Here is a 24,386-nt window from a genome sequence, read left to right as displayed (position 1 = left end):
GAAAAAGAAGACAGAACCAACTTACAAATAATAAAGTGGGCCAAAGTACAATTAGAACTCAAGGAAGGTTTGGCCTCAATGATTTTTGAAATGACAATTTTACCCTTTTTAAAGTAACTTCAATATTACATGTTTCATAAATATTCTAAAATAAGTTTTCTAGAATTTTCAAAACATAATTTTCATAATAGAAGTTTTGAAACAACATTTCCATAATAATATCCATGAAAACGTGAAATACATTTTAAAATAAGGTTTTCATTCATTATAGAATTTTTGGAATAAGCTTTTCAAAATAAATATGACACCTTCTACGACAAACAAGCTTTCTATTCTTACTTGGGAGATGAAACCTAGAGAACTATTGAAGTCTTCTTCTCCTTCTTTCGATGGTCAGGTTGCTGGGTGATGAACTGTGGTTCTTCTCGTCCTCCTACTTCTCCTTTGGCACAAGTTTTTGTGGTCTCGGTTAAGTCTCTCAGATCTCGGCCAAGTTTCCTTGGTCTCGGTCGTCTTGACCAAGTTTCCGTGGTCTCAGCCAAGTCTCTCAGATCTCGATCAGGTTTACCTGGTCTCGGTCGTCTCTGCCATGTTTTCCTGGTTTCGGTCAAGTCTCTCAAGTCTTGGCCAGGCTTCCCTGGTCTCGGTCGTCTGGGCTAAGTTTTCGTGGTCTCAACCAAGTCTCTCAGATCTCGGTCATCTTGACTAAGTTTTTCTGGTCTCGGTCAAGTCTATCAGGTCTCAGTCAAGTTTCTCAGATCTCGGCAAGGTTTCTCTGGTTTCGATCAGGTAGACCAGGTCTCGGACAGCTACGCAGGTCTCGATCAGAGAGATCGAGTGTTGTCTCACCCATTGTATACTTTTCAAAATGGATTATTCAGAAAAAATTTTTTATAACACATGAAATATATTCTGAAATGAATTTTCTAAAACATATTTTTTAGAACAAATTTTTTAAAATGTAAATAGTTTTTTTAAACAAATTTTTCAACACAACACACTCTCTTATTATTTTTTTTTAGTATTACGACGAATAACTGAGATATAATAAACGGAAAAAGGGACGATAACAATGTCAACAACATCATTAGTGACAACAAAATTTAACATGTATCACATGTTAAAAAAAAAGCCTTTTTTACTATTTATTTATTTAATTCAATTTTATTATATTCCTAATAAATATATTAATTTAATTCTTATTTTTTAAATTGATCTAATAAATTAACGATGTAAATGTTTCAAAAATATGTTCATACAAAAGATTATATAGGGTAGGAATAGGAATGAATTTATAAAGTCAAATTTAAATATTTATATGAAAAAATAACTCACTATTATATTAAAAAATTTAATGTAAAAATTTGTAAATGATATAATTAGTTTGATTAAAATTATATATTTTTTAATTAAAAAAATAAGGTTATAAATTTATTGTTATGATTTAAAAAATTATTTATTAATTTATTTTAATTATTTGTAATTAAAATATTATTTTTAATTTACTTATTTGTGTATTTTAGTTGTTTGTAATTAAACTTTTTTTCTGATACTATGTAAAATCTGACAAAATATGAATAATATGATATCGTCGAAACATAAAAAATTATTAGAATTATTTTTGTTTCAATTTTTATTATTTATATTTATAAAAAAAATTAATATTCTTAATTATAGAAGATGTCTTCAAAATCTTTTGTGATAACAATATAAAAGTACACTGTTATTTTTATCATAAAAATAAATTAAAAATTAAATATAAATTACTTATTTATGTTTAAGACCTGTCCAAATTAAAATACAATTTCTTTAATGATCAAATATCTTAATTAAAAAAATAAAAATTATTTAACATTATGGATATATAAATTATTAGATAAAATTAAAAATATTTAATTTTTTATAACAAAAATTTGATCAAAATATAACTTTATATTAAATTTATATAATATTACTTTTTCATATTATTTTTATAATTAATATGATTACTTTATAAAATTTTATTATAAATAATTATATTTAATAATAACTATATTTACTATTAAAATTTTACTTTTATTATTATTATTAATAATAATCGATTATACATATAAAATCGATTATATAAGTTTGTAAGATATAATTGATAATGATTATATATTAAGTTTATAATATTTAATTAATTATCTAAAAGTATAATTACTTATATTACATATATAATAATTAAATTAATATATTTTTAAAATAAAATTATTATGTTTAAATTTTTTTTTTAAATTTATTGATTTACATTGATAATCGATTTATTTTTTTAAAAGATTTGAATAATTGATTATTTTTTTAAAAGATTTGTATAACTGATTATATATTAATATAATGGATTATGTTTTTGAATTTTTTTATAATCGATTATTTGTTAAAGATAATTAATAATTTTTAAATTTTTTTTAAAAATTATCTATTAAAAGTTTACTGATTATTTTTAAGAAAAACGTTTACAGTAATGAATGGTAGGTAGGTAACTTCCCTTATATCTAGCTATTTTGTTTTTCCAAATTCCAATCCAAATAAAGAATTTTTTCTTTTATATTTTGTTGTTTTTCGTTCTTCTTGTTTTTTGTGCTAACTTTTTTTTCATTATATATATATATATATATAAATAGATAAAAAAAATGGTTCCTGCAAATCAGTGCAGGTTCTTTCAATGACAATTTTTTCTATTTTAGTTTTCTTTGTTTAGGTTAAAAGCTAAAGATATTTTAAAGATTTATACTTTTCTGATTTTTTTATTTTAATCTTTTTATAATTATTTTTTTAGTTTTAAAAATTTATTATTTTATTTTTCAAATTTTATTTATCTAAATAAAATTGATATTGATATATTTAGTTGACTCTCTTTTATTTGTTTACTAAACTTTAATTTTCGATTTGACTAATGTATGAAATCGAACGATAAATTAATAAATCTAACAATTTTTTAAACACTATTTTATTATATTATTATTATAATATTATAATATTATTGTATCTGTGTCGATGTTGGGTCTGAGTAATGTTGATCTACTTAATACACAATTCAAAGGTTTAAAACCAATATACAAATATGATCAAGAAAATCAAAATTAAAGTCAGACACTTAAAGTAACCCTCTTTTACATGATGAAAAAAAACAGACAAGAATAACAACTTTGGATTTCTTAGATGATAAAAAAGACTGACAAAAATAGCAACTTTGGAAAAAAAGAACATCATCCTCTTATCAAACAAAATCAAAATCTTACTCGTTATCAATTCTCTTTCGAACAAAAGGCAAGTGAAACCAGGGTCTGAAGAAGGAAAATTTGTAAGTAGATCTATTGTAACATGGATTGCTTATAAAGAGGAATCATAGTGATGTTAAAAGAAGGAAATCTTTATTTGAAAGATTTTTTAATTTTTAAAATCTTAAGTTAAAATATTCAGTTTATCTCATCTTGGTATTCTTTGTAAATATATTCTAAAATTATTATATCAAGGTGGTAATTAATGACAAGAGTTAATGGTATTAATGGCAAGAGTTAAAGAGGGAACCATTAAAGCTAATTCAATCTTTAAAATCTAATTTTATATATTTAAGCGTTTATATAGATTTGGTGCATTAACAGTAATTTAAGATATTTTAATTTTTAAAATCTAATTTTATATATTTCAACGTTTATATAGATTTGGTGCATTAACAGTAATTTAAGATATTTTAATTTTTAAAATCTAATTTAAAATGTTTAGTTTATCTCATCTTGATATTCTTTGTAAATCCATTCTAAAATTATTATATTAAGATGGTAATTAATGACAAGAGTTAATGGTAATTAATGAGAGAAGTTAAAGAGGGAAATATTTTCAATTAAAGCTAATTCAATCTTTAAAATCTAATTTTATATATTTCAAATTTTATATAGATTTGGTGCATTAACAATAGGCAACTAATAACAATAGATAAAATTTAGTATGATATATACATTCGAAAGTTAGTTATTATATGATTGAAAAATTTATTATAACATGTACTAATTTTATTATTAAACGAGTAGGTTGAAATCAGGAAAGATATATCACCTCTTTATATTATTCATCTAAAGAAACCTTCTTGATATTCTATTTAATAAATTGATTTATGTGAAACTAATTTATATATAAGGTGATAACTATACCTCACTTATGATAAGTTCAAGAGGAGGGAAATCATTACTAAAGATAGTTTAATTTTGAAAATCTAATTTTAAATCTTGATATTATTTGTAAATCTATTCTAAAATGATTATATCAAGATGGTAATTAATGACAAGATAAGATTTAAAGAGGAAAATATTTTTCGGTAATTCAATTTTTCACTATAAGAAAATTATGAAATAGAAACCAATTTTTAGAGACCAAAATAATTAGTTGCAATAGTAACTAAATTAGAAACCATTTTGGAAACTAAAACAAAAATTGGTTTCTAAATTAGTTTCTATTATTTTCTATTATTGTTAAATAGTTTCTAAATTGGTCTCTAATTAACAACCAAGATTTTAGAGACTAAATTTAGAAACTAAATAATTGGTAGATAAAACATTGGTCGCTAATTAGATACCAATTTAGAAATTATTTAACAATAATATAAAATAATAGAAACTAATTTAGAAACCAATTTGTGTTTTAGTTTCTAAAATGGTCTTTAATTTAATTAATATTGCAACTAATTATTTTGGTTTCTAAAAATTGGTTTCTATTTGATGATTTTCTTGTAGTGTTTATTTCAGCATATATATAGTTTTGGTGCATTAACAATAATTTAAGATAGACATCTAATTACAATAGATAAAATATAATTATAATATTAGTGCTTCGATTTCATTCGTTACCTATTTATATTATTTATCTAAAGAAATCCACTTTCTGGTGTGAAACTAATCATAATTATACCTCACTTATGATAAGTTCAAAGTAGGGAAATCATTATTAAAGCTACTTTAGTTTTGAAAATCTAATTCTAAATATTCAATTTATCTAATCTTCATGCCACTAATTATTATTTTAAAATGTACTATAAATTGAATTACTTATTCACATGGTAATAAGAAAGAAAGAGTTAAAAGAGGCAAAATAATTTAATATTTTAAAATTTAATTCTAAATATTTGACTGTTTAGATGATTTTAGAGTCATTAATTATTATTTAATCATTATATATACATAATAAATTTGATTTCATTAAATATATTATGCACTAATAACAACATAACAGATAAAATTAATGTATTAGTCTTACTATTTCAGTTATAAAAAAAATAGTTTTTCTATAATTTGAATGTTATTATCATATATGTACTTATGATCAATTTATAAGTATTTTAGAGTAAGAACGGTAGTATGTTAGATAATTACATAACTGTTTGTGCTTCTTCAGATCAAGTAGGTTAGTGAATGAAGTAACTTAGAATAGAAGCACTATTCAAATTTTGATAAGTGCAATTGTGTACAATTGTTTAATGGTGGTAAGTGTCATTCAAGAAATTATTACACGAATTTTCTTAAGATCTAAGTAAACGCTATCCCTTATATTATATGTCCCAAGTATTTTATCAATTCCTTGAAAAACAAACACTTATTTCTCTTAAGGAAAAATTGATTAATCATGAGATAGGGTTGAAGTAACATATTCATAATTGATTGAAAGGAAACAAACATCTTACACAATCTAAAAGATATCACCAAAAATTTAAAGTGATATTTGTGTGTGCAAAATGTAATTTTTGAAATGTCACTTGTAATTTGTATAATTCAGTGGTATTCGTATTGTATAATTCAGTGATATTTGTAGCGTAAATTCTGTTTTGAAAATCAATGTGCCCACAAAAATTAATATTTTATTGTAATAATATTGAGATTATTGTAATCAACACAACTGCCATGATTTATTGATGTCATAGCATTTTGTTAATGGTCTCTATTTATCGATAGCTTTGCGGATGTTAAGACGAGGATATTCACTCATTCGAATAAATTCTTTTCAAAAAATTACTTATAAAGAAAGGTCCATGTTAAGAAGTATACTTTTCGGCATGTCGCATAATTTGCACACCATAAAAGTAAATAATTCAACAATCTTATCAATTAAAAATTTGTTGGAAAGCATGATGAAATGTGTTATCTCTAAAATTCTATTCTATCACGACAACTAAAATTATAAATAAGTTTTGGTAAGAAGGGAGCTTATGATAAATTAAAGAGTTCACTAATAGAAAATTGATGAATAATGATTAAATGTGGTCACTATCTGTGATCATCATTTTTTTTTATTATTTGATGATTGAAATATTGACTATAATTAGATTAATATACTTTGATGACAAGAAATCGATCACTCAATCGGTTACAAAATTGGTCATAAAAAAATCGATCACCAAATTGATCACAAAATTCGTCAACAAAACTATCATTAAATTCGGTCATCAAATTGGTGACTATAATAACTTTTACTTTCACTAAATTTTTTTCTTAAATTAATTTGAAAAAATACTAAATCTATTTATTTATTATAAATTTTAATCATGAAAAATATTTAAATGGTACTAAACATTATGAGTTTAATAATTAATTTAATTAAAGTTTTTGTTAAATTTTATCACTGTTATTTCATTAAGATAGAATTAAACGGTAAATGATAATTTAAATTTTATTATATGAATTATCAAAGTAAAATTTAAATTCAATTCAAAAATATATTATCAATAAATTATGATTGACTTGTCAATATATAATAAGGGGGAGATAAAGGTACTAAAAATGTTTTTTTTTTTAAAAAACTTAATCAATCACTGTGGTAAAAATTTCAAATTAATAACACTATAAAAACACATGATTTTTAGTCTATCAAATTTAATTTTAATTTTAAAATTTATATTTTTAGTGAATATAATTTGAAAAATAAGCTTATTTCAGTCTATATACAAAACAATTAAAAAAACATTTTTAGAAATTAAAAACAAATATGTAGCTAGTCCATCTTATTAATAACATTAATAGTTAGATAAAACAAAATTATCCATAAAAGTTATAAATTTTTATTAATATTTCGTGTTCTCATTTTAAACCAGAGTACACTTTTTTTTAAGTTATAACATAGTACATGCCAACTTTATTACATTCAAAATTTGATATGCATAATTTTAAAGCTACAATAATATAATCTTGAGATTCTTTTTAATAAATTGAGTAATGTGAAACTAATTCTTACAAAAAAATTAATATATAAGGTGATAATTAAATATTTATAGATGATTTAACCACAATCAAACAATGATTAAAACATTAGCGTCAATCAACCTAACTAATGAATCTAACTAAGATAACTTTTGGTTCTAATATATTCTTAGTAGGTAGGGTTATGCTTAATTTAATCTCACAAATCTACAAATCTTATTATACATGCATCTATCCATAATATACTTAGATATATATATTTTAGAATAATATATTTAAGAAATATTTAAAATATAAAATCAAATTAAAAATTAATCTTAAACTATAATTCTAATAAAATTAAATAATACAATATTAATATAAATGATTTATCATTTAAAAACAGACTTAAATAAGTTGTACCATAAAACAGTGGTTTAAGGAAATTATTTTCTTTATAAACAAATTTAATTTAAAGAAATTAATTTATTTATAAAAAACTTTAATTTCATAATTATAAATTAAAAAACATAAATCTATAATATTGAATCATAAATGATTTTCCAATCATTACTATTTTTTCATTGATAAATTATTTTTATCATTTTTTTTCCAAAAAAAAAATGTAAATAAAAAAATGTAACAATAAATAAGAAATATCCATGAGTTTGTTACTAATATCTAACTTTTTAGAAAGTTATTCCTAAAATAAAGTTTTTGAGGGTGAGAAGAAAAACATCTCCCCTCTATTTACTTTATGAGCAATTTGATTTCTTTAATAAATATATACATAGAGATATAGACACGAGATAAGGGAGATATCAAAGTAATAAATAGTGAAATCAACAATATATAATAAAAAATATATTTTATAGAAAATTATTAAAGGAAAATAATTTACATGAAATAATATAAACATAATGTACTTTCAACTTATATTAAGCTTGCTAAACTTTATTAAAAATAACAACAACAAAAAGAGGATAAGATGGTTTATAATTTAATATATTTTAGAAGGTATACATTTTATATTAACACAATATAATATGAAATAAGTTAGGATTAATATAAATTTTGTAAACATTTATCTTAAAAAAGAGAATCCAAATCGTAGATTTTGAGAATGTATTTTCCAACTAAAGATAGTTAGCCATTAATCAGTTTATTAATCACGACATTACTAAAAGATAGTTTAATTTTGAAAATATAATTCTAAATATTCAGTGTATCGAATCTTCATGCCACTAATGCCACTAATTATTATTTAAAAATGTACTATAAATTGGATTATTTATAGACATGGTAATAAGAAGGAAAGAGTTAAAATATGTAAATCTTTATCATCAAAGATAATTCAATTTTTTAAAATCTAATTCTAAATATTTAACTGTTAATATGATTTTGGTATCATTAATTATTATTTATAAGATGGACAATTTATAAAGATGGTATTTAATCTATATATATAATAAATTCGATATCATTAAATATATTATGCACTAATAATAATAAGATAAAATTATTATATTAGTCTTACTATTTCACTCATTCAAAAATTAATTTTTCTATGATTTGAACGTTAATATCATATAGTAATTGTATTACTAAATGATCAGTTTAAAAGTATATACTCTAATATGTCAAATATGATAGTACCTATTTAAGAAAAATCACCTTCTTAGTAAATGCGTTTTTTTAATACGTTGTTTTATATACAATTCAATCCTATAAAATCGATTTATAAGGTAAGAATTACATCTCATTTATATCTTCCTAGAGTATAGTGGGAGGAGGGGGAATTGGTTGTAATAACCCATATAGTAGTTGTGTAGGCGATCGACTTGATTTGTTGACATACAACACAACCTTTAACCAATTCAGTAAGATCTTTCTTCATTCATTTTCAAATGAAGTTGTCGTTCAAATTCCCATAAGTTCTATGTATTCTAATGTGACTGATCATTGGTGTGACATGAAATTCCTCCAAAAGAACTTGCTTAAGAGGGGATTAACAAGGAATATAAATATTGTCATGATAAAGGAGAATTCCTTTAACAATTTTAAATTTTGGATGTTGCTTCAGACAACAAAGCACTTGTTGGTACAACTATTAGATTCTTAAATTTGCATTATAATTCTCTTGTATTTTTGACATCAAATTAGACTATGGCATTGCCAACCCCATCTTTTATGATGAACTCTCATCAATCCGGCTTAAGTCATCAACTACTCGTAGTTGCTCCTAATTTACAAATAATCTCATAAGTGCACCCAAGCAATTTGAACAAATAATACTTTTTTTAGGTGTTTGCACCACATGTGTCATCAATTCCCAAAGAGTAAGGAGATTTGTATGAATGATGAATCTTTTACCCAAAAGGTAAGTAGTCCTTTTTTTTACAGCAACGACATGCAACTGTTGGGAAAAACGGGTAATTTTCCCACTAAAACAAAACTCTAACAGAGCTACCCGACAAATAATATTGAATAAATAAAGCGGAATAATAAAAGAGATAAAGAGGAAAAAACACACCCGAAAATTGTTAATGAAGTTCGGCCTGTTTAGCCTAATCTCCGAGCACAACAAAAACAACTCACTTTTATTATTATGGGAGAAGATATTACAAATTGGGATATCTAACAGTGAAGGAGGAGAGTTTAATTTATAACCCTCAAACCTCCTTCTCAAACAATGAACCCACCAATGTGGGACTTGGGATTAAGCCAAAATCAACAAATCTCCACCTTGGCTTAATTTCAAGTCTCACCTAAAACAAATCTTCTCATAACATAACAAAAACAAATTTGCAGTGCTTCAAATTTGCGCCTCCGGGCGCCAACTTCAAATGTGCAAGATATTAACCAAGTCTAAACAGTGTTCAAACTTGGTCCTTGTAACCACCTTGGTGAGCATATCTGCAGGATTCTCCGTAGTGTGAATCTTCTGGAGAACAATCTCCTCCTCTTCGAGAATCTCACGCATAAAGTGATAACTAACATCAATGTGCTTCGTCCGTGCATGAAAGACTTGATTCTTTGCTAAATGAATAACACTCTGACTGTCAGAATATAACTCAAGTTGTTTCTGACCAACTCCCAAGTCTTTAAACAAATTGCTTCCTTCACAGCCTTTGTAATCGCCATATACTCTGCCTCTGTCGTAGACAAAGCCACCGTAGACTGCAAGGTAGACTTCCAACTAACTGGCGCTTTTGCTAAAGTGAACAAATAGCCAGTTGTAGACCGTCGCTTATCCAAATCACCTGCATAATCAGAATCACAATATCCAACTATGCATTGACCAAGTGATTCATCTTGCTCAAATGTCAATCCAACATCTAAGGTATTTTGGAGGTACCATAGAATCCATCTCACAGCTTGCCAATGACCCTTGCCCGGATCATGCATGTACCTGCTAACAACACTCACAGCCTGTGAAATATCTGGTCTTGTACACACCATTGCATACATCAAGCTTCCAACAACATTTGCATATGGGACTTTCGCCATGTATTCTCGTTCTTCATCGGTCATCGGAGATAAACGGCTACTCAATTTCAAATGAGGAGCAAGTGGGGTACTTATAGGTTTTATATCTTCGTGTATACCAAAACGTTGTAGTACCTTCTGCAAATACTGCTTTTGTGGCAGCCAAAGTTTTCCCCTCTCCCTGTCCCTGTTTATCTCCATGCCGAGAATCTTCTTGGCTTCCCCCAAATCCTTCATCTCGAACTCTTTACTCAACTGAGCCTTTAACCTGTCAATCTCAACTTGGCTCTTTGTTGCAATCAGCATATCATCAACATATAAGAGTAAGTAAATGTAGGAACCATTTTCAAGTTTGCGCAAATACACACAGTGATCATATTTGCTTCTCTTGTACTTCTGATCCTTCATGAACTTATCAAATCGTTTGTACCACTGTCTCAGAGATTGTTTCAATCCGTACAACGATTTGCTAAGTTTACAAACCCAATCTTCTTTACCATCAACCTTGTATCCTTCTGGTTGAGTCATATATATTTCCTCCTCCAAATCACCGTGTAGGAACGCGGTCTTTACATCAAGTTGAGCAAACTCCAAATTCAACTGTGCTACCAAGGCCAACAAAATTCAAATGGAGGATTGTTTAACAACTGGAGAAAATACCTCATTATAGTCAATTCCCTCCCTCTGAGCAAAGCCTTTAGCAACCAACCTTGCCTTGTAGCGAACATCTTCTTTATTAGGAAATCCTTCTTTCTTTGCAAATACCCATTTGCACCCAATTGCCTTCTTACCTTTTGGTAATTGTGCCAGCTTCCACGTCTTGTTCTTCTTCAAAGACTGCATCTCCTCTTCCATCGCACCTACCCAATTACCACTCTCTGAACTCAGAATGGCTTATGGGTAAGTGGATGGAATGTCATCAACAACTGGAAGTGCATAGGCAATCATATCCATGAAACGAGCAGGCTTTTGAATATCTCGTCTCTGTCTTCTAACTGCAATTGGTGCTGATTGCTGTTGAGATTCTTGGGTAGGAACCTCTTCCTCATCTGACTCTTCTTCTGCCATAGGAGAGTCACTTGTAGTATTTCGTGTTGGGATCACCACTGTCTGCTCAAACTCCACCTGCTTCCGGGAACACTCCACCTGTTGCGGAGTACTGTCAGCTCCTTCTGGATTTACCTTCTTTAACATGGCAGATTCATCAAAGGTAACATCCCTGCTGATAATCGTCTTCTTTGCCTCTAGACACCACAAACGATATCCCTTCACTCTAGGACTAAAGCCCATGAAAAGAGCTTTCTTTGCCCGTGGATCCAACTTTGATTCAATCACATGATAATATGCAATAGAACCAAAAACATGCAAAGAATCATAATCAGTTGCAGGTTTTCCAGACCATACCTCTAACAGGGTTTTGCCATCTATAGCAGATGATGGCAAACGATTGATGAGATGTTGAGTGTATGTCACAACCTCAACCCAAAACTCTCTGCCTAACTCAGCATTAGACAACATACAATGAACTTTCTCCACAAGTGTCTTGTTCATACGCTCTGACACCCCATTCTGCTGTGGTGTTTTTCTAACAGTGAAGTGCCGAACTATGCCACAATCTTGGCATACTTTCAGGAACGGATCACTCTTGTATTCTCCTCCATTGTCTTTTCGGAGAACCTTAATCTTCCTTCCTGTCTGGTTTTCAACTTGAGCTTTCCACTTAAGGAAAATTTCAAGCACATCATTTTTGTTCTTCATAGTAAACACCCAAACTCTCCTGGAAAAATCATCCACAAAAGTGACAAAATAATGCCTACCTCCGATTGACGGAGTCTTGGCAGGTCCCCACACATCTGAATGCACATAATCCAGAATACCCTTGGTATTGTGAATTGCAGTGCCAAACTTCACTCTTCGTTGTTTTCCCAGAACACAATGCTCACAAAATTGAAGTTTGCAAGCCTTCGTACCTTTCAACAATCCCTGCTTGGTAAGAATTTGCAAGGATTTCTCTCCAGCATGTCCCAACCTCATATGCCACAACTTCGTTGCCTCAGCATCCTTCTTAGAGCTAGAAGTTGCTGCCGCTACTGTCCCCACCACTGTACTACCTTGGTAGTAATACAAATTGTTCTTCCTCACGCCTTTCAACATCACCAGTGCTCCTGAAGTTGCTTCAAGAATTCCATCTCGCATCGTCACAACTAGGCCTTTAGATTTTAAAGCCCCCAATGAGATGAGATTCTTCTTTAACTTTGGCACGTACCGTACATCCCGCAAAATTCTGGTGGATCCATCATGATTCCACAACTTGATTGAACCTATCCCAGCTGTCTTACAAGGATTATCATTACCCATGTAAACAACCCCGCCATCAAGTTCTTGAAATTCAAAGAACCAATCCCGAATGGGACACATATGATAGGTACAACCTGAATCCAATATCCACTCATCTGGATACGATGATGCTGAAAGCGAGACAATTAAAGAGATATTTGATTCCACATCACTTTTGCATTCTGCAACATTTGCATCTTGTGGAGTCTTCCCTTTCTTCTGCAGTTTTGGACAGTCTTTCTTCGAGTGTCCTTTCTCATGACAGAAAGCACACTCATCTTTGGCAACAACTCGACCTTTAGACTTAGACCTCCCTCTTCTCCCCTTTGTCTGACTTTGCTGACGACCTCTTGCCATCACAAACTCTAAATATTGTATTCAATATTACAAACAATTTCAAACAACCCAAGGCGAACCTTTGGCTCTTGATACCACTTGTTGGGAAAAACGGGTAATTTTCCCACTAAAACAAAACCCTAACAGAGCTACCCGACAAATAATATTGAATAAATAAAGCGGAATAATAAAAGAGATAAAGAGGAAAAAACACACCCGAAAATTGTTAACGGAGTTCGGCCTGTTTAGCCTAATCTCCGAGCACAGCAAAAACAGCTCACTTTTATTATTATGGGAGAAGATATTACAAATTGGGATATATAACAGTGAAGGAGGAGAGTTTAATTTATAACCCTCAAACCTCCTTTCCAAACAATGAACCCACCGATGTGGGACTTAGGATTAAGCCAAAATCAACAGCAACTCCCTGACATACGCCAAAGGCTAAAAGATGCTCTGAGCAATTTTTTTTACTAAAATAAAAAAATTGGGTGGTTATTTTGCATAAAAAAATGCTCTCATCGCTTGCCCCAATGCATTTATTTCTATTATGAAATCCTCTTGAAAGTTAGGCAACATTGATAACATGATTGTTGTGCTTCTTCAGATCAAGTAAATGAGTGTTTCTTCAATAGGTTAGTGAGAGAAGCAACTACAGAAGCATGATGTTGAACAAATTTTGATAAATACCTGTCAACCCTAAAATTTTGTGCAATTATTTAATGGTGGTAGGTGTCATTCAAGAAATCATTGCACGAATTTTCTAGGATCTAAGCCAACGCCATTCCTGGATATTATATGTCTGAAGCATGCTATCGATTCCTTGGAAAACAAACACTTGTTTCTCTTAAGAAAAAAATAATTAGTCATGAGACATGGAAAAAGAATATTCAAATGAGAGATATGATCTTCTAATGACTTACTATACACTAATATGTATAACAAACTTCCGCAAATAGGGCTGAAGTAATATATTTATAGTTGACTGAAACGAAGCAGACACCTTACACAATTCAAAGGAAATAACCAAATATTTGTAGTGAGCTTCGTGTGTGCAAAATGCAATTTTTGAAATGTCACTTGTCTTCAATATAATCTGGTGGTATCCGGAGCATAAATCCTGTTTTGAAAATCAATGTGCCCCATGAAGTGCATCAAGCAATTCTTCAATTGGTGTATGAGAAATCAATATTTTATTGTAATTGTGTTGAGAGCCTTGTAATCAACAGAACTGCCATGATTCATCTTTCTTTCGCACTAGCAGCATTAGGGATGAGAAAACATTATTACTTCATTATGTTGAGAGCCTTGTAATCAACATAACTGCCATGATTCATCTTTGTTTTACACTAGCAACATTAGGGATGTGAAAATATTATTACTTCATTTAATTTCCTCAATTATCATTTATTTGATTTGACGTTCAATCTCATGCTTATGAAAATATAGATATTATTAGGGTTTGACGATCACTAGAGTCAATCCTTCTAAGAGGTGAATGTGATTATCAATTGCTTAAATAAGAGAAAGGCCTCACGATTCCTTGAATAATTGGAGATATTTACTGAACATATCCTCAATTTCTAGTACCAGAAAAGGTTTAGGGAACTATTCTAGGGAAGGGAACAATTCTAATCATAAATATTCTGCTATCCCATTGGTAAAAATTATCCTCTTGATTTAATGTATAATGACCTCTTGAGGTGTTGTTTGATGTAGGCCCTTAAGTTCAACTATTTTCCCCTTTCTAATGAATTTCATAGTTAGTTGTTCATAGTCAATTAACACTGGCCCCAACGTTGTCAACCATTTTACCCCAATACTATCTCAACCCCACTTAATGGCAATGTAAACAGATCAACGAAAAATGTGTGAAAACCCAATTGTAATGCTACATGTTTGCAAACAGATGAATATGGAAGCTCATCTCCATTCCTACCAAGACATGAAAGTTTTGAGTCGGGAAAACTTGAAGGCCCAAGAATTTAGCTGTGCAATCTATGATGAAGTAGTGGGTACTCCCACTATCCACTAGAATCAACACTAGGGAACCGTTGACATGACCCAAAACCTTTATTATCTGAGGAATTAAGTAGTCCATCAATGTCTGTAAACTGATTTGGGTCGGGTTTGTATCTGGAGACGCCTTTGGTTCATTAAGAGTCGGGTCATTTATATGAAGGAGGTTGTTCAAATCAATCTCATTCGTTTCAGAGTCGTTGGGTTCTGCTATCAACAATGTGAACTCACGCTTGCATTTGTGACCAAGTCGATATCGCTCATCACAATAGTAAAAAAACTGCTTGATTTTGAAAATCCATGATAATGGTTCAGATCCATCAAATCGGGCGCATATACAGGTGCAATATGCAAAGAGGTTCGAGTAAAAGATTATAGGTTCCAATTTGAAGTGTCACTTAGCTTCCAAATTGGTCATTCATTGCTTTTTAGAAAGCTTTTTGGCTTTCTTGTTATTCAAGAATGAAATCTATTTTTTCATCACTTTTTGACACAAGCATGATAAATTAATATTTTATTTAGTTTAATTTGAAATATTATTATAATGGTTTATCAAGTGTATGTGGTTTACTTTTTTTGTTTTAGGTATTAAAGAAATTTATTTTGATTTAGGTATTAAAGAAATCTTTTCCTTTCAGATATGCTACTTCAAAACTGAAGTGGTTTTTGAATATTCATAATCTTAAGAAAGATTCAGAGGTTCTTTTTATCTTCTGGATTGAATATCCGAAATCTACATGGAATACTTATAGATATTTACATCCATAAGTTATTTTCTGAACATTGATATACGAAAACATCTTTGTATTATTTCTACTCCATCCACCATTACAATAAATTACTATACTACCATCTCTACTCAAAACGTTTGAAATTTTAAAAAAAGATGTTGGATCCAGGTCACAAATTAATCTGGAGCAGAAAGAATTAGCCTAAATATAATCACTGTCCATTATTTTTGAAGTGGGGAACAAAAAGGAAATTTTCCTACTATAAAATAAATTGTCATTCAACACATGTATAATGTTTCTCTGCAAAGGTATCTAAAATGGAGTTCTCAATTTCTTGTAAGATTGTAAATATTTTTTCAAATCTATCCAATTTTCATTAAAGGAAGACTTCATAACTCTTGATTTTTTCAATTTTATTCTGCTGTTTTGAATGTTTCTAATTTGATTTCATTTTCTTAACGATAATTCGATGTGTCAAATTTGACAGGAAAGATTATATTTATTTGTGTTTAAAAAAAGTAGGAATAATTTGAGAACATTATTCAAAGTAATGAAACAAAAGTGAAAAATCCATCCTAACAAAGATTATTAATTATTAAGGAAATAAAAAACTATCTAAGTTGACAATTAGATATGAAGGAACTTACAAAAATTGTTTTCTATATCCTTGCAGAATCACTATGTATTGGATTTATTAGCCTACTCTCTTGTTTTTTCCAGGTTTATTGTGACTTAGATGTTTTACTCATTTTGAAAGCACAACCTCACTCTCAAAAATGAGATGGCACTGACAGTGACAGAATACAATCCTGTTAACTCCAACCAAACGTGCTGATGCATAGTGTGGCTGTCATCAGATAATGGACCAAGGTTGAAATAAACCACTCTCCCTGTAGTATGTAAACTTTCATGTACAAAAACTCGTATAATCTTATTGAGATATCAACTTTTCTATGTGAGTTTCATAGTTTAGTGTCCAAAACAAATTCAAAGAGAACTCGAATAGAATTTCAGTGGAAAAAAACAACAAAAATGAAACAGGAAGTTGACTAACGGTCATGTGAAGCAATGTAAATCGAACATTCTAAAGTGAAGCTTTACATGCCAATGAGTAATACCAACTTTTGGAAGTACTTCTCAAAGGTATAAACTTTTTCCCAAAGGGAGTCTTGGAAACCAAACCCTGGTGTGATTTAGAATAGCTTGCATTGTTGGTTTCCACTCTTCATCATTGCAGAGAATTCTTCATAGTTGATTCTACCATCCTGTGAAACCACAACATTTTAGTATTGTCTACGAAACTAGAATATAAACTTATAGCAATTCAATAAAAAATGAGCTTACATGATCTGTATCCACTTCAGAGATAATTGTATCAACTTCAGATATGATTTCCTTGATCGTGGCATCGTCACCCATACCATATTCTTTCATGGCTGATTCCAGTTCATCCCTTGTAATATACCTGTAATGAAATCAAATGGAGACCAAAGAATAAGATATATCATTGCTCCTGACATCTCTATCCAAGTTATACTCAGCAGTTAATGATTTGTAAATGAGGTTGTCACTGTGTCTTGTAAATGAGGTTGCATGGCATTGACAGTGAAGTATTGAACTCAAAAGGTTCGTATGGATGGCATAATGAAAAATCAAAAAAGAAATTGAGGGGAAAGACTTGGATGGACAAGAAATCAGGGCTTACCCACTGTTGTCTTTATCAAAATATTGGAAGGCCTTGAAGAGTTGGTCATCTCTTTCTAACTTGTGTCTATGCATTGTAGCTGTGATAAATTCTATGTAGTCAATTGAGCCATTTCCATCTACATCAGCCTACAGTTTTGAGCCAAGAAATATAAGTTTGAAAATCCTTAAAGAAAATATAGAGATGACAAAAAAAATGCTTACAGCTTCCATAAGCTGTTTCACTTCAGCCTCTGTAAGCTTTGAGCCAAGTCTATGCAATCCTGCCTTTAGTTCTTCATAGGTGATTGTACCACTCTTGTCAGTGTCCATATTTGTAAACATTGCCTTTAAACCTTGGATCTCTTCTGCAGACATATTCTCAGCAATGACCTAAAAGAATATTTGAAGTCCAGTGAATTTTTTGAAATGGAAACCAACACTAAAAAGTCATACATATTGGTCTAATTCATAACAAGTACACTAACATGAAAATTTTCATATCTCAATGTTGTAACTACTATTTAACAGATATCTTTAAGAAGCTATGGTTTAAAATTAACCTTTGATAATTTTAACAATCCATAGACAAGAGGTACCTGGTATGCTATCAAGAAATAAAGCATTAAAGAGCACTTTGGTCACTCTTCATGTAGATTGTGGATGGACATACCTTGAGGGCAAGTTTCTTTAGTTTATTCATTGCTCTGAATTGCTTCATTCTGGAAAGGACTGCACTGTCTATTGGCTTGTCTGGAGCATTTCCATCTTTAATCCATGGGTGGTCTAAACATTCATGCAATATAAATCCGTTACAAGAGAGAATAAAATCCGTTAATAAAGAAAAAAAAGTTCACAAGGACGCTAAACCCATGTGATCAGTCAGCAGCACTTGTAATGTGAAGCAGGAAATGATTACAATAGAGCATTGTTAGTGGTCTTCATTCCTCAATAGTATATTTTTCCTTTATCAAACACAAATATAAATAAATAAATAATTGAGATTCTGCAAGATAACAGGACTTGCACATATTTGGGATGCTGAGAATACACATGTAATGTAATATATCTTATCCGACTATGTTTAGCCTTAGCGACTAGTATGTTCACTATGTGTGTAAACAAAAACAGCTTTTGAATTATATAATAAGATTTTAAGTGAGTTTAGTTTTTTCATGGATGACAATAGCTCATACACCCCTCTAATAACTTATCTTCTTAATCTTACACTAGTGTACCAATGATCAGGAAGATACTATCAGGAGTTCAGGAGAAAGTTTAATAAACTGCAAGTACATAACAACATTAAGGAGAAAACACACGAAAAGTAATATACCGAGAACTTGAGCAGAGGTAATGCGTTTCTTTGGATCCGGTATAAGCATCTTACGAACAAGATCTTTGGCACTGTTTGAAATGTTTGGCCATGGTTGACTTTCAAAATCAATGTGACCTTCCAATATGGCATCAAATATTCCCTTCTCAGACTCTACATAACATGTATGATGAAATAAATTAGACAAGTCTAACATGTATGATGAAATAAATTAGACAAGTCTAACATGGATGATGAAATAAATTAGACAAGCATAACAATAAAAAGGAACAGAAAACATAAAAGAAAGAAATGAATGTTTTAAACTTTTAATTATTGTAAGAAAAAGTTATTAGGATAAAAAATATTTTCAATAGTAATTAGAAAAAATAAAAATATCTTCAAAATCTTTCTATACACTATTCACTCAAATGTGGATCTAAGTTCCTTAAGCTATTCCAATTGTATGTCAAAATGATTAGAAAATAACAAATTACAATTGCAAATGGTGATAGTGTACTACAAAAGTTCATAACATTTTGAATTGTTCAATGTTTTTTCTCCTTTTATTGTGTATTTTAGAATATTGCCACAAGGAAGATGATTTAGTTGCTAAGGAGCAGAGTGGCTTGTATTTATTGGAATTCAATAGCCAAAACAAAACAAAGGTTATAATAAGAAGAAAAATTCTTTTGACAAAAAATATCAAAGAAGACAACTCACTTTGACTTCAAATTAAGAGTTGTCTGACTTGGAGGTGAGAGCCAAGACAACAGTGAAGAGGTAAGTGTTACGGAGGAGTTACTATTGCGCTAAGAAAGAGAAAAGGATCGTGATTTAAATACCCTATTTTTTCAATATAGTATTGGTAATCTTTTCAATAGACATTATTGTTGTCATCAATGTCATAGGTATCCCTACCTCAGTCCAAGAAGTCATGCGAACTGAACATTAGACTCAAACATTAGAAAGAAACTCAACATGGGGGATTAAGAACAAACCAAGAGACAAAAAGGAGGTAGGGCATAAATGGATATTTACAACGAAACATAAGACAAAGGAAGCAAAATTGGTTGTAAAGAGGTATTATACTAAAACTTACAAATGAAGCTAATTGGTTGTATCTTTACTAAAGCACTATGGGAAGATTTTTTATCGTGGTGTAGTAAAGATGAATACAACTTAGTTGTTCATGCTCTAGTAGCTTATTTTGTGTGGGAATTATACCAGTTGGATGTGAAGTTGCCTTTCTTCATGAAGCTTTAGAAGAAGTGTATCTGGAGATTCCTCCTTAAAGATTAAGATACCTTCCCCTAAAGAAGGCCTTATATAATCTTAAACAAATTCCAAGAGCATGGTTTGGGAGAATTTTTCAATATCTTCACAATAATTAAGAAAAAATATCTTTTATATTCAAAATCTTCCTATTCATTTTAATATATTTTTATTCCTTTTTTAAAGATTTTTTATTATTTCAAATGAAGATGATGAAAATGTAATTGGTATGATTGTTATTTAATAAAATAAAATAGTTTTTTATTTTCTTACACAGTCAAGTTAGTATAAGTTGATAATTCTTTGTTCCATATGAAAAGCAAAGTCTCAATTTACCAGCCCAAAATGGAGGGACTCCACTAAGTAAGATATACAGTATGACTCCTGCACTCCATATATCTATTTCCTTCCCACATCTGCGCCGCAGAACTTCAGGAGCAACATAGTAAGCACTACCAACTATATCCCGATATACCTTTCCTGAAAAGAATTAGTCAGAGAAATTTAAGTACACACTTCAAATGGAAGATAATCTTGATTTTATTTTTGATAAATCATCTGATTGAATAATAAGTAGTTTCCAAAGATATTAAAGTGCATATAATGAGAATGATGTCATTACAAATTATTAGTGTGTGACCACGTACATGTATGAGGCACCTCAAATTTCCCAACAATCAGTAACTTTCTAAAACTTGACAGCATCATATTATAAATGAACTTCCAATTTAACATTTCATCACTACTCAGTGTTCAAGAATTCCATGAAATGTGTGATGTGTGGAGTAGATGGAAATGCTAGATTCTCGACTGATGATGGAACAAGTCAGCTCAAAGCTTTTGAAGGATACTAATTAGGATGAACAATGTAAGTGATTTTCTGTCTATTAAACTTTATATTCCTTCACACCACGTTTGAAGGCTAGCAAAACATTGATGGGATTACAACAGACAAGCAAAGAGTCACACAGAGTTTTCAGAAATACAAATAAAATGAAATTTGAAACCAAAAATCTGACATGGTTGTGAATTTTGGGTATAGCCAAAGCTTAACTCATAGATCAGAGACCAAACCAGATATCAGAGACACCACAAAAGGCACAGTGATAAATGTTAGAAACCATATGCACGTTTGCATACAGATGGAGAAAAACAACAATGACACGAACCTCTGGTTAAATTAAATAATGAAAGTAAATCCCAACCTACATCTTTTAATAAAATTGTGCTGTCAAGCAAAATTTATGGTTCTCAAACTTTCTAACCCAGGTTTTGACATAATCGGGCGACAATTAACAGGGACAATAAAACTTCTTTGTACCAAGGCTTTCCACCTACCCCACCTACTCTTCAAGGATGAGAACTAATTATTAGTTGTATGTAAAACACTAGAATCAAAATAGCTAAATGTCTAAGTGAAATTTTCATTAAGTTGCAAAATTATTTCCACAAAAGCATAATCAAAAGGTAAGCTTTGAGAAAAGAAAGTTTGAATTTAGCCAAAACTTGGAAGCTTATTCATTAATATTTCAATCCTAAAATTTAAATTAACATATGTTCCTAAGAAGATTCCATCTATTGGTGAACTCAACAAAATTAAGATACTAGAGGAATTCGAACTAATGACCATTGAATGAATCAAACTTTACCTTCTTCAATGAAAACGGACAAACCAAAATCTGTTGCCTTGAGTAGTGCATTTTCATCCCTACTAGATAACAAGAAATTCTCTGGCTTCAGATCCCTATGCATCACACCCATGAAATGGCAGATATTAACTACATTTACAATTTGTCTGCATATTGAAGCAGCAGCCCTCTCACTGTAATGCCCCTTGGCAATAATCCTATCAAAAAGCTCCCCACCAGCACACAGCTCCATCACAACATGAACTGATTGCCTGTCCTCATAAGCCCCTTTGAACTCAACAATGTTGGGTTGCCCACTCAAATGCTGCATAATCTGAATCTCCCTCTTTATATCCTCCTTATCAGATTTACTCACAAGTTTCCTCTTAGAAATAGACTTGCAGGCATACTGCATCCCAGTTGAATTCTCAGTGCAAAGATATGTCACCCCAAATTGCCCTCTACCCAATTCCTTCCCAAGTGTGTAGAACTGCTTCACATCCTCAAACTGCTTCCCTAGAATTGTGTCTTGCTTAACACCAACCACAGGTTTAGGACTAGGGGCAGGACCAGAAGGCTTCCATGGCATCTGAGGCACTGTCTGAGCAGAGGATGCAGCATGCTTTTCCTGTAAATGATATGGTTGATTTGCAGGTGCTCTTGATTGGTTGACCAAAGGTTCATGAGTCTTCTGGGTGTGCATACCACCAGTCGCAGGATGTCTATAACCATTGCGTTCTGGCTCTGAATCTTTAGTTAGACAACAACCCATATCCGCAGATTCTCAAATCAAGTATTGTGACGAAAGAAACAAGAAAAGTAAATGAAATATTCTTCACTTTTTATCAGACAATCACCTCTAATTCAGTCAAAACATCAAACAGGTTGAACCCAGATGAGAATTCAAGGAAACTACACCATCTTAAACCTTGGATCAGAAACCTATGAGTAAATCATTCTGAAAATTAACAAGAAAAAACTGATAAAAACCCTGCCATGAACAAAATTAAAAACCTCTGAGATGAGGCTTGTGGAAGAATATATGATATATGTAAAAAGGGAGATAAAGAACAAGTTTGATACTTGGGTGAAGAAATGTACACGGAATTATAAAGGTGGAGGCTTGAAAGAGGGTGAAAGATAAATAATGTATTAAAAATGGGATAAATGCTAGTTGTAGCTAAAGGTGGGTTCTCATAGTTTATATGCAAAGGATCATTGTGGAACTTTAATTTCAGTAAATAAAACAGAGAAATAAAGTGAATGATGACGATTGAGTGATACCTGTATATGGAGAAACTTTATGGGAAAGTAATAAACAATGCAGACAAAAATGAATAGAAAAAAAAATTGACAAAAAAAATAGTGGAAATAAAAAACAAAAAGCGTGTAATTGGTCAACTGTTTCATATGCTTTTTGAGTGAAAAAGTTGGAAGCTTTGGTTTCATAAGAAGCCACCATCTCAGAGAGATGAAGAAGTTTCCTAGGCAGCTCACTGAATAAAGCCTGCATCTGATTCAGATCATACAATTTCACTCAATTCTTTTGTAATTAATTTTAATTTTACATTCAAAATCAAAACATTCTATTTTTTTTTTCTAATTTTAAATGTGATTTTAACATTTAATCAATTAAAATGTAATAAATTAATATTCAAATTGTTATTAAAATCTTTTCTTTTATCGTTCACCTTCCATTTTTATTAAAATGCTTCTAGGTCTGATAATTGAAAAACAATTATTACAAAGAAGATGCATCACATTATTCTCCTGACTCATGCATCTAATTAATGCATAAAATAATTAGAAATATTAACGATAAGATTGTTTATGTCATGTGTGATTTTGCACTAATTTTTGTGGGTAATGTATAAATCACAAGCTAATTTGGTTAGGCGTATTAAACTTTTGTAGTTCATTATAGTGCGTATTAATTCAAGTCTAGTCCAATTAGTCATTTAAAATTTAGTGAAAAATATTTTTTATATGCTAATAAATTATAAGAAAAAAATATTATCCAATGCCAGCGTTAATGGATCATGCATAAGACATATATACCCTACATATTAATTTCTTATCTCGAAAATGGACTAAGCATAATATTTTAAACATCGTTCTCAAGAAGTCGTGACAATTTTTTTTCTAATTGGACTATGTTGTTTAAAAAAAATTATATAATAAAAAAATAGAGCAAAATTTTATTTGTTTTCATGAGTTGATAATAAAAGTTATTTCAATGCATAAAAATAACATAATATAAATATTAGTACTAATAACAATAAATAAATAAAAATTATTAATTAGTTAATATTTTGATTTGAAAATTGTTGTAAGTTGGAACAGGTCAATGGATTGATTGCTTGAAGGCAAATCATGATTTGCTTGATCATCG

The 24,386-nt window shown here is 29.9% G+C and overlaps 1 protein-coding gene across 1 annotated transcript; it reads right to left on the bottom strand.

Annotated features, from left to right (window-relative positions):
- Positions 1-16,998: 16,998 nt before the first annotated feature.
- Positions 16,999-23,505, bottom strand: LOC137831226 (calcium-dependent protein kinase 2-like). The gene is made up of 8 exons (XM_068638818.1): positions 22,016-23,505; positions 20,703-20,846; positions 19,113-19,265; positions 18,450-18,562; positions 18,002-18,169; positions 17,799-17,926; positions 17,438-17,558; positions 16,999-17,358 (listed from the first exon to the last, which is right to left on the bottom strand). Exons 1-8 carry the CDS (start codon positions 22,764-22,766, stop codon positions 17,287-17,289), a joined length of 1,650 nt encoding a protein of 549 aa, XP_068494919.1. The 5' UTR covers positions 22,767-23,505; the 3' UTR covers positions 16,999-17,286.
- Between the last annotated feature and the right edge of the window lie 881 nt (positions 23,506-24,386).

Source organism: Phaseolus vulgaris, chromosome 6, assembly GCF_000499845.2.
Source record: "Phaseolus vulgaris cultivar G19833 chromosome 6, P. vulgaris v2.0, whole genome shotgun sequence".
NCBI classification, from domain to species: domain Eukaryota; kingdom Viridiplantae; phylum Streptophyta; class Magnoliopsida; order Fabales; family Fabaceae; genus Phaseolus; species Phaseolus vulgaris.
This window is presented reverse-complemented; position numbering and strand designations above follow the sequence as displayed.